This window comes from Emydura macquarii, unplaced genomic scaffold (genome assembly GCF_026122565.2).
Source record: "Emydura macquarii macquarii isolate MOO-44397 ecotype Brisbane River unplaced genomic scaffold, CSIRO-AGI_Emac_v2 contig_1119, whole genome shotgun sequence".
In the NCBI taxonomy this organism is placed as follows: Eukaryota; Metazoa; Chordata; order Testudines; family Chelidae; genus Emydura; species Emydura macquarii.
This window is the reverse complement of record NW_027131256.1, coordinates 4,720,432-4,733,772: the sequence shown is the minus strand read 5'-3', so window position 1 is coordinate 4,733,772 and position 13,341 is coordinate 4,720,432. Positions and strand designations below refer to the sequence as shown.

The 13,341-nt window shown below is 51.6% G+C and overlaps 1 protein-coding gene across 1 annotated transcript in view; it reads left to right on the top strand.

Annotated features, from left to right (window-relative positions):
* The window catches only part of VANGL1 (VANGL planar cell polarity protein 1), a 59,681-nt gene that overhangs the window by 17,946 nt on the left and 28,394 nt on the right, over positions 1-13,341 (top strand). The window contains exon 4 of the mRNA XM_067546029.1: positions 1,002-1,609. Coding sequence (XP_067402130.1) covers positions 1,002-1,609 — 608 coding nt within the window. The remainder of the gene's footprint in view (positions 1-1,001; positions 1,610-13,341) is intronic.

The window sequence follows — 13,341 nt, the reverse complement described above, 5'->3', positions numbered from 1 at the left end:
CTAAAGTCAGAATCCTTTTATAGCTGACTTTCAGAAAACTATTGTAGACTGAAATTTGACTCTTTGGCAATTGTCCATACTTAGATATGCTGGCTTCAGGTTGAACAGCTTTTGGACACACCCTGTACTTTAATATAAGAGCTAACAGGTGTTGTAGACTCCCACAAATTCATGTGGTCCAGCATCTATAAATATCTACCTCAAACACTGCTGGGGAGAGTTGGATTGTTAGCTTAGCAAACATTGGCTAAAAGAATTCAGCAGAGGGGGTGTGTAATGTTTCTTCCATTAGTGAGGGAGACTGAAAAAATATGTAGTGGAACCCTCTGACAGTGAAGCAACTTATGTCACAACTTTTACTGTGGTTGAGGTTTCACTATAACCATAATTGCACTCGACTCATTGCTGACCATTGAAACAGAATTTCTCTTGCAGGTGGATTCTGCAGTGCACTTTTAAGTACTTGTGGGCTGGGGGAGCACTAGTTCCTGCATTTACAGACTGTTCTGTATCTGCAGGAGGTGGGCGCCTCTATTTTTAACTTCTAGGTATCTTTATCAGGGCTGGCTCTTCAGATCACTAAGCAGCAGTAGTAGATGCTCTCAATCTCTATCCCTTCATGAATCTCCTTCCTTCTACTCACAGTCGTACCGTAACATGTAATCTTTGCTGTCCCCACAGATTGGGCAGGGTATTTGATTTTCTTTCGGGGAACTGAAAGGAAAGACCCATGCACAGTAATCAGCATGGAGGGTTGAGTCACCTCTCCTGGGGCTGTAGTTGCAGGAAAAGATTCCAAACTTGGTTAGACCATTTACCCCTGCTTCCCCCCCCCCCCGCATTATTATCGTTGAATAAATTTTTGGGATTCTTCTGTTTAGCTATGTTGTTGGCTGGCAGTTTTCAGTTCTCTTTGGTGACCTTGTTGCTCTTTGGCTGCTAAACACAGAATGCCAGGACCTGATACAAACTGATAGTTCCTTATTCCCTTTCCCTTTCAGGATGACAACTGGGGTGAGACCACAACAGCTATCACCGGCACCTCGGAGCATAGCATCTCCCAGGAGGACATTGCCAGGATCAGTAAGGATCTGGAGGACAGTGTTGGCTTGGACTGCAAACGCTACCTTGGTTTAACAGTAGCTGCTGTCCTTGGACTCCTCGTCTTCCTTACCCCCATTGCCTTCATTCTCTTACCCCAGATCCTGTGGCGGAATGATCTGGAGCCATGTGGCACCGTCTGCGAGGGACTGTTCATCTCTGTGGCTTTTAAACTCCTGATTCTTCTGATTGGGACCTGGGCTCTGTTCTTCCGTCAGCCGAAGGCGGATATACCAAGAGTGTTCGTGTTCCGGGCCCTCCTGTTGGTCCTTATATTCCTGTTTGTTTTTTCCTACTGGCTCTTCTATGGCGTCCGCATCTTGGACTCCAAGGACACCAATTACCAGGGGATAGTGCAGTATGCGGTGTCTCTTGTAGATGCTCTTCTCTTCATTCACTATCTAGCCATTGTGCTGCTGGAGCTGAGGCAACTACAGCCCATGTTCACAGTCAAGGTGGTGCGGTCGACGGATGGAGAGTCGCGATATTATAGTTTGGGACACCTGAGGTAGGTTGAAAGTTCTTGGGGGCAGGGGAATGTCTGGAAATCTGTGTAAAGATCCAAGTGCAATGGCACAGAAGGCAATCCCATTTAGCATGTTTTTGTTAGTGTAATATCCATTGGGTTTCTCTGTCCTTCCCCATCTGAGGCTCTCGAAGTCCTTCATAAAGAGAAGATTAACAAATTAAACCTACTGGCTCCCCAGTGAGGTAGGAAAGGAATGTTCCAATTTTACGGATAGTGAAACTGAGGTACCGAGGCTGTGATTTCCCCAGGGTAAGAGCCAGTAGAGCTGGGGATTGAATTCAGATCTCCTCCGTCCCAGGCCTATAATCAACACACAGCTGCAGCTCATGTGACGTCCTCAGGGCCATACAGGTTGTATATGTATTGTGTGGCTGCGGCCCACAGAATACACCGAGAGCTACATATGCGGCCCACAATGGTCAATAGACTGAGAACCACTGCTCTAGTCCTTGCCTCCCTCTCTTCTCTTCATATGAAGAGGCAACATTGGGACTGCCAGAAGACTCCGTATATGCTCCTGCATTGGGTGGCAAAGGGAAAGGGTCCTTCTGCCAAGGGATCCGCAGCTGATGAGATTGGAATTTTTTCAAACAGATGATGTGGTTTCTCAAGCATGTGACCGAGATGGAGAGCAGGAAGGGGGCCCTATTCCAGGCCCTGTCCTGTTTGTGTGTCTGGACTCTGATGCTACTTGCTGTGAAGGAGTCCTGTCTCCACGCCCTAAGTATACAGATGAGCAAGTTTTTGGCCTGGCAGCTCCTAGGATGCAGCACTAGCTCCTCTTGAAAGAGCTGCCTCAGCTTGTCCCTCCCCTCTTAGGGTAATCGAAGACCCACACTGTGAAGTATTTATTTCAGCGGCTGTCAGCCGCATACATAAGGTCTGGCTGCCTTTTCAGTAATGCTACATTGTTGCTCCTTAATTTGGTTTCGGTATTCTTTGCTGCTGCAGTTGGTGGTGTGTTGTACGCTCTACTTTGTAGCTGTCTAGATGGAGCCAGGGTGCCTATAAATTATTAGACCTTCCTGAGCACTCTGGCATCTTTTAGATGTCATTTGATACCCTTAGGTGTAGGACTCATGCTTGACAGCTCCGCCCATCGTGCTGGGGTTCCTGCCTCTCTCAGGGAAAGGACGGGTGGCTAGAACTTTTCGGGGAGAGAAGGCTTGTTTCTGGGTCCCTTGCCCCATGAAACTGGTGGGTCAGAATCGGTGGTTGGCTCCTCAGGCTGGGGGAGGGAATGACCTCAAGCGTGAGAGGGAAGATGCTGTTAACTAGTGTGTGGATTAAACATCTGTCGAATTTATCCTGTCCAGAACCCTGTGGCATGCACAGATCTACACAGATGGGGAGATTAGTGTCTGCTGCTTTAAGTGGATATAGGAACTCAGGCTCATGCAGCCCGTTAGCGTAGCAATGGAATTGCTTTGAAGTAGTGGTTAGAGCAAGAGCCAGGGAGTTGGGACTCCTGGACTGTGTTCCTGGCTGTGCTGTTCACTCACGTGACTCTGAGTTAGTTCAACTCTTTGCCCCTGTAAAATGGGAGAAAACACCTACCTATCCTCATAGAGGGTGTAGGAGTAGTGGGGCGTAACTGGTTGTGTGTAAGGTACTTAGATCTGTCGGACACGCTGTTGTTAACAGCATAGTTGGTCTATTGCCTTTTGAGAGTTTTAGATCACACAATGCTAAGCTTCGTCAGCGATCAGTTCTAGTGGGTTTGTCAGGCGAAGGACCAAGAGCAGTCTTGCAGACTGGAGAAATCGAAGGGTAACCACCCAAGTGAGAATTAATCTGTACACTTGGGGCTTCACACACTGGGGTGTGAAGATGCCATTGTTACAAGAAGAAGAGTTCTGCATTTTTAAAACTTACTTTGGGTGTCTTTTTGCCCTTTTTTTAAGTGGAATTCTTGCTTTTGTGTGTTTTAGTACAAAAGGGTGGGAAATCATAGGTTTGTATTCATAGATAGTGGGGTGCCTCTCTCGCAAACATGCTTGAAACTAAGCATGTAGATGTGAATAGTCCCATTGATTTTGTGCTTAAGGTTAAGCACTTGCATAAGTCTCTGCATGATGAGTCCTAAAGTTGAAACAGGGCTTCTGTTAGAAGCCTGATATTTATTTATTTTTTTTTTGTTTTGTTTTGTTTGTTTTATGTGGCTTTTTTGGGGAAAACTTCTGGCTGCACCGAACTATTTGCAGTATCTTGCATGGTGGCAAAGGAGAATCTTCTAAAGTTCAGGGTAAATTGAACAAAGTCTGCGAGATATTTTCCAGGAGTAAGAAATCCCTGTCAGCTGCCTACAGTCCATTTTTTCCATATCCTATATCTAAATTAGTTTGATCTAGAAACTTAGCTAAATGTTTGGGTTGCAGAAGAATCTCACCAAACCCCACACTTCATCACAAATTACTATTCTCTCCACACTTGTTGGCAAATATTAGTATGCTAAAGTTGTACACACTTTACAGTGCGTTCCTTATCTTTGGTTTTTTTTATCATTGACTTAATTAAAGATGGAACCTTGTGCCTTTGGATTTGACTGCAGGATTAGGATGCAGATCAGCAACTTGTAGTAATAAAGTTTCTCATTAGTGTGACTAAGCAAGATTTCATTGTATTGTTTTTAAGTACAGGTGCCTTTTTACTGTTGATTAGTGACTTACTCTTTCCCCCCCACCCCCAAACGTATGGGACCTCTGGAATTCCATAACTTTGAACTCATATGGAGTTTATGATGCAAGACATCTTAAGTTGCAAAATCAAGTCCACAACTGAGCAAACAGTAAGTGTGCACTCTTTGTCCCTAATTTCAGTGACTACATCCACAGTCTCACAAATCAGTGTCTATAAAATGACTGTGTTAAACTTGGGAAAGTTGCCTTAAAAAAACCCTGAGAGCTAAAGTGGTGAAAATGACTAGTTTGTAATGCAGTGGCACCTTGAAGCCTCGATCTGTGTTCAGAACCCTATAGTGCTGGGCGCACTATACACACACATTGAAGAGAATCCCTGCCCCAAAGAGTTTATAATCTAATTTACAGCCATATTAGACCATTTCAGTTAGTTAAAAATAAGATGGAAACTCAGGAATTCAGAACCTCTTGCAATACAACTGTATTTTGCCGAGTCTTTCGTATAAACACAGCTCAAAATACACGATAAAGATATGTAATTGAAGCAGACGAGACAGTTGTCTCTGGATTGGGAGCTAGCATGGATAGACTTAGTGGATAGAGCACTGGACTAGTACTTGGGAGACCTGTGTTCTACTCCTGTCTCTGGCACTGGCCTGCTGGATGACCCTGGGCAAGTCACTTTGCCTCAGGTTCCCCATCTGTAAAATGGGTATAATGATATTTACCTCCTTTTGTTAAGTGTTTTGAGATTACTGATAGAAAGTGCTATGTAAGAGGTAGGTGGTGGTTTTGTGATTGTTTTAAATGTTTGGGCTGGCGAGAAAAGCCTATGGCTGCGATGACATAAGTATATATGTATTGTGACAGGGCCAGACCGCAGGGCTATGAAAGGGTACTGGAAGGCATGTATATTAGCCCCAGGCTCCATAAAGCCCTCTTCCCTGGGTAACCCAGCTGGGGCTAATTGAAGACAGTTGGGCCAATTAGGCCACCTGGAGCCTATCAAAGAAGCTGCCCCGGCAGTTAAAAGCCTCCATTTCAGGCAGGCCAGGTAGGCTGAAAGGGAGTTAACAGCCAGAGGAGAGGAGGCAGAGCAAAGCAAAGCAAAACAAAGCAAGCAAAGCAGAGCGAAGAGGAGTGAAGTGAAGCGAAGCAAAGCGGAGCGGAGCGGAGAGGAGCTGCCCTGCCCTGCCCTGCCCTGCTGCCACTATAGCTGCAGGGCTTGGGACTATCATCCACGGCCGCTACCATACCGAGACAGAGAGGCTCCAGCCGGGGAAGACACCACAACCCTTCACGCCGGTACGAGGGAGCAGTCTACAGGCCGGGGGGGCCACGGACAGGCGGCCCAGGGAAGGTAGTAGGTCTCCAGGACTAAGCAGGGTGAGACCACTCCTTACAGGGTCCCTGGGTCGGGGGCCCGGGGAAGAGGGCGGGACCGGGTCCCCCCCCCCCCTGCACTCCCCTCCCCGCCGCACCACTGGCACAGCCGCTGAAGCGCAGGATCCACAGGGCAGGACAGGCGCACCCTGCCACACTGGTGTCAGAAGTGGGATTCAGCATGCGCAGCGGCTAGAGAGAGGGAGAAGAAGAGAGGAAAAAAAAAAAAAAAAAAACCCCAGGAGGGTGGGGGACTTTTCCTTTCTTCCCCTCCTCACCACAATGGACGACGTGGTAAAGGCACTCATACAAGCCACGGCGGCCCAGCAGGAGGCCACCCGGGCCCAGATGGCCACCCAGCAAGAATCACTGCGGCTTCAGCAAGAGACTAATCAGTTGTTGATCAGCCAGGCCAACCAGGACCGGGCCCTTTTGCGAGAAGTAGTGGCCCAGCTGAGGACCCTGGCTTCTCAAACCACAGGGCCGGATGGGGCGCGAACACTACGTGCCACCGGCTATCTGCAGAAGATGACTGGGGAGGACGATTTGGAGGCGTACCTCCTTACTTTTGAGCGGGTCGCCGCACGTGAGGCTTGGCCCCAGGCTCAGTGGGCTGGTATTCTCGCCCCCTTCCTGAGTGGAGAAGCCCAGAAGGCCTATTATGACCTACCCGTGGCGGCGGCGGCGGACTATGCCCAGTTAAAAGCAGAAATCCTGGCTCGGTCGGGGGTAACGACAGCCGTGCGGGCCCAGAGGTACCACGACTGGAGATTCCAGGAGGGCAAGGCTCCGCGGTCGCAACTATTTGACCTCGTCCACCTCGCCCAGAAGTGGCTGCAACCAGAGGTCCACCGGCCGGAGAAGGTCCTGGAGATCCTGGTTATCGACCGGTATATGAGGGGGCTGCCGGCCGACCTCCGCGCTTGGGTAGGGCAGAATGACCCCTCATCTTATGACGACTTGGTTGCACTAGTAGAGAGGCAGGTAACGGCCAGGGGTCTCACCCGGCCAGTCGGAGGGGACTTGCCCCGGGTCAGACGACCCGCCCCAGTTCTGGGGGTCCGGACGCCCGAGAACCCGGCAGGGACCAGGTGGAAAGCGAAGGGGACTGAGGGCCCACCGGAGGCCACCAAGGGACGGGGTGATGCGGGCAAGGAGGACAGAGCTAGACCCCCTAGCCCAAAGAACAAAGGGGTGTCTAGAGCCCCCTACCGCTGCTATGCGTGTGGGGAGTGGGGACACATAGCTGCCCAATGTCCCAACACCGAAGAACCCATGCAGTGCAACCTGGGAACCTGGCCGGACTCCTGTAGCCTAATCCACCTCGTAGGGGTTGCCCTAACCCCCCACAGATACACGAGGCCGGTGAAGCTGAACGGAGTCAAGACCCTGGCACTGGTGGATTCTGGGAGTGCCATTACGCTCATCTCGGGAAGATTGGTGAAGCACAGCCAATTAGCACAAGCTAAACGCACGGGGGTGACATGTGTCCATGGGTCCGTAAGCTACTACCCCACCATCCCAGTGAACATTGAAGTTCAGGGGGTGTCACCAGAGTGACAGCAGGAGTGGTCCCTAGGCTCCCATACCCAGTTCTTATAGGAAGAGACTTTCCGGGCTTTGGGACCCTCCTTCCCCCAGAGGGGCCCGGGGGAGGGGAGGAACCTGAAACCCCCGGGCGGGCCCTCCCCTGTGAGGACCACCCCCCGATGTTCTCTGAGATCGCCCAGGATCTATTTCTAGCCCCAGGGAAGGGCCGAAAGACCCGGGCCGAAAGGAGGGCGGCTAAGGCTTTGGGCACAAGAATCCTGGCCCAGGGGCTAAAGCCCGCCATGGTAGGCAGACAGACCCGGGCGACAGCTAGAGAAACAGCCCAGAGCGAAGAAGGCCCTGAAGCGGACACTGAGCCGAGTCGCACAGAACCGGAAGCTGGGGTAGAAACCGGTCCCTTGGAGCTGGGACAACTAGGAACAGTGCGAGAGAACTTCGGTCGAGACCAGGCCGGTGACCCAAGATATGTCAACGCCAGGACAGAAGTGGCCGAGATCGATGGAGTCCCAGTGGAGGGAAGAGCTCGAGGCCCGGGGCCATACTTTCTGGTAAAGGGGGACCTGCTGTATAGGGCCACGGAGATAAGCGGGGAGCGGGTGTTACAGCTCCTGGTGCCGCGGAAGCATCAAAATGCCGTGCTGAGCTTAGCCCACAGCCACCTCTTTGGGGGGCACTTGGGTGTAGAAAAGACCCTGGCCCGAATCCTGAGGAGGTTCTTTTGGCCAGGTATACACGAGGAAGTTCGGCGCTATTGCGCCACCTGCCCCGAATGCCAATTACACAGCCCCCAGCCTCATTTGCGGGCCCCTTTAGTGCCCCTACCCATCATTGAAATCCCATTCGAGCGTATTGCTATGGACCTAGTGGGGCCCTTGGAGAAAACAGCCAGGGGGCACCAACACATACTCGTTGTCCTCGATTATGCTACCAGGTATCCAGAAGCCGTTCCCTTGCGGAATACCACTTCTAAAGCGATCGCAACAGAGTTAGTGAAGATTTTCGCCCGGGTGGGGCTGCCCAAAGAGATACTAACGGATCAAGGGACCCCATTTATGTCGAAGCTAATGAAGGACTTGTGCACTCTCCTACGGGTGCGGGCCCTACGGACCTCCGTCTATCACCCCCAGACGGATGGTCTGGTGGAGAGGTTTAATAGGACTCTCAAGGCCATGATCAAGAAGGTGGTGAGCCGAGATGGCAAGGACTGGGATACCCTGTTGCCGTACCTTATGTTCGCCATTCGCGAGGTTCCCCAGGCCTCCACGGGGTTCTCCCCCTTTGAACTACTGTACGGGCGTCACCCCCGGGGCATCTTGGACATAGCCAGAGAAACCTGGGAGGAGGAGCCCACCCCGGGAAGGAATGTTATTGATCATGTACTCCAGATGAGGGATCGGATAGCCCGAGTGACCCCCATTGTGCGGGAACATTTAGAGAAAGCCCAGAGGGCCCAACAGGTCCACTATAATCGCCACGCCATGGTTCGACGATTCCAGCCAGGAGACCAGGTGATGATCCTCGTACCTACCGCTGAGAGCAAACTGTTGGCCCAGTGGCAGGGGCCCTATGAGGTGGTCGAGCCTGTGGGAGAGACCAACTATAAAGTACGGCAACCAGGGCGCCGGAAGCAAGAGCAGATCTACCACATTAACTTATTAAAACCATGGAGGGCCCGAGAAGCATGTATGACCTTCACCCAGGAGGTAAGCGCGCCTGAACAAGTGAAGATATCCCCTGATCTAACGCCAAACCAAAAGGCCGAGGCAGCAGAGATGGTAGCCCGGAACCAAGATGTCTTCACGACTAGCCCAGGCCGAACAACGGAGGTCTTTCACCACATCGTCACCAGCCCTGGGGCGAGGGTTACGATGAGACCCTATCGAGTACCCGAGGCCAAAAGAAAGGAGATTAAGGCTGAGGTCAAAAAGATGTTGGAGATGGGGGTCATAGAAGAGTCCCATAGTCAGTGGTGTAGCCCAATTGTGCTAGTACCGAAGCCAGACGGCACTACGAGATTCTGCAACGACTTCCGCCGGCTAAACGAGGTATCTCGGTTCGACGCATACCCCATGCCTCGTATAGATGAGCTTGTGGACCAAGTGGGCAAGGCCCGATTTCTGACTACCCTAGATCTGACCAAGGGATACTGGCAAATCCCACTAGCTACAGAGGCAAAGGAAAAGACGGCATTTTCAACACCAGATGGATTGTTCCAGTATACGGTCCTTCCCTTCGGATTACATGGGGCCCCAGCCACCTTCCAGCGCCTAATGGACAAGCTGTTACGCCCTCATGCTGACTATGCCGCTGCGTATCTGGACGACATAGTCATTCATACCCCAGATTGGGAGACACATCTGAGGAAGGTGGAAGGGGTACTGCACACTTTGAGGCGGGCTGGCCTCACCGCAAATCCCGCCAAGTGTGCCATTGGTCTAGCCGAGGCTAGATACCTCGGATACATCGTAGGGCGGGGCACAGTAAGACCCCAGCTCAACAAACTGGAAGCCATCCAGGATTGGCCTCGGCCCAACCGAAAGAAGCAGGTCCGAGCATTTTTAGGGGTGGTAGGGTACTACCGACGGTTCATCCCCCATTTCGCCTCCAGAGCCAGCCCCCTGACGGACCTTATCAAGGCCCGGGGCCCGGACATGGTACGATGGACCGCAGGGGCAGAGGAAGCCTTCGCAGACTTACGGACGGCCCTCTGTAATAACCCCGTACTCCTTGCTCCTGACTTTACAAAGGAATTTATTCTGCAGACCGACGCCTCAGAAGTGGGGCTGGGGGCGGTCCTGTCGCAGATGGTAGGTGACGAAGAACATCCCATTATGTACCTCAGTAGGAAGCTCCTCCCAAGGGAGCAGAGGTATGCAGTAGTGGAGAGGGAGTGCCTCGCCGTCAAGTGGGCTATGGAGGCACTCCGTTACTACCTGCTGGGACGCCACTTTACGCTGGTGACCGATCACGCGCCCCTCCAGTGGATGCAGCGGAACAGGGAGAAAAATGCGCGGGTGACCCGGTGGTTCTTGTCCCTCCAACCTTTCCGGTTCACCATACAGCACAGGGCAGGACGTCGCCACGGGAATGCTGATGGTCTGTCCCGGGTCCACTGTCTGACGTCCCAAGTTGCCCAAACCTGGGGGCTTGAGCAGGGGGAGGATGTGTGACAGGGCCAGACCGCAGGGCTATGAAAGGGTACTGGAAGGCATGTATATTAGCCCCAGGCTCCATAAAGCCCTCTTCCCTGGGTAACCCAGCTGGGGCTAATTGAAGACAGTTGGGCCAATTAGGCCACCTGGAGCCTATCAAAGAAGCTGCCCCGGCAGTTAAAAGCCTCCATTTCAGGCAGGCCAGGTAGGCTGAAAGGGAGTTAACAGCCAGAGGAGAGGAGGCAGAGCAAAGCAAAGCAAAACAAAGCAAGCAAAGCAGAGCGAAGAGGAGTGAAGTGAAGCGAAGCAAAGCGGAGCGGAGCGGAGAGGAGCTGCCCTGCCCTGCCCTGCCCTGCTGCCACTATAGCTGCAGGGCTTGGGACTATCATCCACGGCCGCTACCATACCGAGACAGAGAGGCTCCAGCCGGGGAAGACACCACAACCCTTCACGCCGGTACGAGGGAGCAGTCTACAGGCCGGGGGGCCACGGACAGGCGGCCCAGGGAAGGTAGTAGGTCTCCAGGACTAAGCAGGGTGAGACCACTCCTTACAGGGTCCCTGGGTCGGGGGCCCGGGGAAGAGGGCGGGACCGGGCCCCCCCTCCCCCTGCACTCCCCTCCCCGCCGCACCACTGGCACAGCCGCTGAAGCGCAGGATCCACAGGGCAGGACAGGCGCACCCTGCCACAGTATATATAAGTATACTGACCTTCTGCATAACACAGACCATAGGACTTCCCTGAATTAATTCCTGTTTGAACTAGAGCATATCTATTAGAAAAAAAAACATACAATCTTGACTTAAAAATTTCCGGCGATGGAGAATCCACCACAAGCCCTTGATGAAGAGGTTAGGAGGAAGTGGTCTTCCAAACCTCCTGCAGTGATCAGCCTTTGCTGTGAAGCATGAGATCTGATTACTCTCAGCTTGGCCTATAACTACCAATTGTATTAGTAATTTAAAATATATTCAGCTATGGCATCCGAGACTCTGACCTCCTGTAGAAATAAGTTCTGCCGGCTGAGTATATGCTTGGTGAAGTAGCACAACCAACTCTGCAGTCAAACCCAGTAGCCCAAGAGGAATTGGACACCCCCTTGCTCATTCCCTGCTCAATTCCACCATCTCTAAAAGGTTCAGGTAGGCAGAATTTGAGGGTCTTCTCAACCGAAGCTAACCCTACCCACATCTGTATAATACAGCTTTTCTCTTCTGTTTTCATTCCCCACTGCATGACGCTAGCCAGCCCAGAACTTCCCAGGAAACCGAGTGTCAGTCTGCTAACGGGACGCTAATTGCCACCGAGGATGTAAAGCTCTCTTGGACCTAGGCAGCCAGCCCTAGTGTGGCCTTTCAGTGCTGGTGAAAGGTGCCAGACTGATGGCCCTGGAGGGTGAAATCCTCCTGACTACAGAACACGCCTAGCACAGAAAGTGACAGTGTAAGCTTCCCCGCCCCTGTGCTTGCCGCTAGACTGCAGCAGTGACTTGCGTGGGCCCTCTCCAGAGGTGAGGGGCTAGCTCCTCTGTCTCCATACCCGTTTGGTTCTTGGCCTCTGTGCGGATGTCAGCCGTAGTTTGTGATATCGGCGGTTGATCACTGGAGTTGCACTGAGAGCCAGACACACTTCACCCGCCAAATAACTATCTGACCCAACTGAGTTCTGATTGTTGTCTGCTGTTGGGTTTCCCAGACACTTGGCCCACTGGTCCTCCCTACCCCCTAGGTTCTTGTATACCCAAGGAACAGCAGCTGCCTGCTGCATCATCCAGCTGTGATGGTGTCAGCGGCCATAGAGGTATCATTGAAGTGGATGTGCCAGTGTTCCCTGAAAATCTTTGCTGTGTTCTCAGCAGCTTGTACTGTGGGCTCCTTCACGCCTGGAAATGAATGATGGTAGGAGCATTTTATTTCTTCATTCCCTTTTATGAGGGTTGGTCTGTCTGACAGCTTGCTCTGATGCATTCTGTATTGTGCGCTGTCAAAGGGAGCATCAGGATTTCTTATGGCAGTCGGAGCAGCGCCCACTGTCTAAGGGAGCATTTCTTGGTGACTGAATCTAACAGCAAAGTCTGGTGGTACAAGCGCTCTCTTGTTACAAATGAGCATTCAAGGAGATCTGATGGAGTGTGACCTGGCTATATGCTACAGTTTTCCCTAGGTTACCAGACTTAGAAATTCAACCCCCAAAGTCTGTTTGGTTGACTGGCTGGTTTTGTATTTGTGTGCGTGTGTTTGAAGGGAGTGCAGCTTCCCAGTGTAGTCCCTTACTGAACAGACTTCCCCAGCGGGCTTTTAAATACCAGTTTAAATCTGATTTGGCAGTGGGTGAGAGTAAGAGACTGGGAGCTGAGATGTCCAGTTCCTGCCTCTGCCCCGTCCACTGTGTGACCCTAGTCACATCATTTCACCTCTATGCCTCCGTTTCCCCAGCTACCTCACAAATATGGAGGCCAGGCTAGTGTAATGAAAGTTAGTGCGGTGTGATCCTCTCCTGAAATGTGCTGTTGTACAAAGCTGTTCTGGACACACACTGTTGAAATAGTAGTGAGAGAATGATGCAGCCCTGGGGCCTTACGAGCTCCTGGTCTACAGCCTTCCGATGGAGCCTGAGCTCTGGTTTTCGATTGCTTTGCATCCCAGTAACATCAGTGTGGGGTGGCATATGATGCACACCAGCCAACGCAACTGTTGCTCTCTGCTGCTTGGAGTTGCTGCAGTAGCAGAGATTGGGAAGTGACCTTTATTCCCTGCCGTGATGGTTTCACATTTTTGGAATACTTGTAACTTAATATTTTAACAGTTCCTAATTTGTACTTGCAGGTGAAGGGGCTAGAGTCAATTATTAATCTCTGGCTTTCTCTTCCTCTTACTGTGTGACCTCCTGAAGGGCAGACTGATGGGCTGTGTCTTTCAGATGGAGAAGTAGCAGAGAAATGCCATGGCTTAGTCTGCGGGGATTTTTGTCCTTGTTTTAGTTCTGC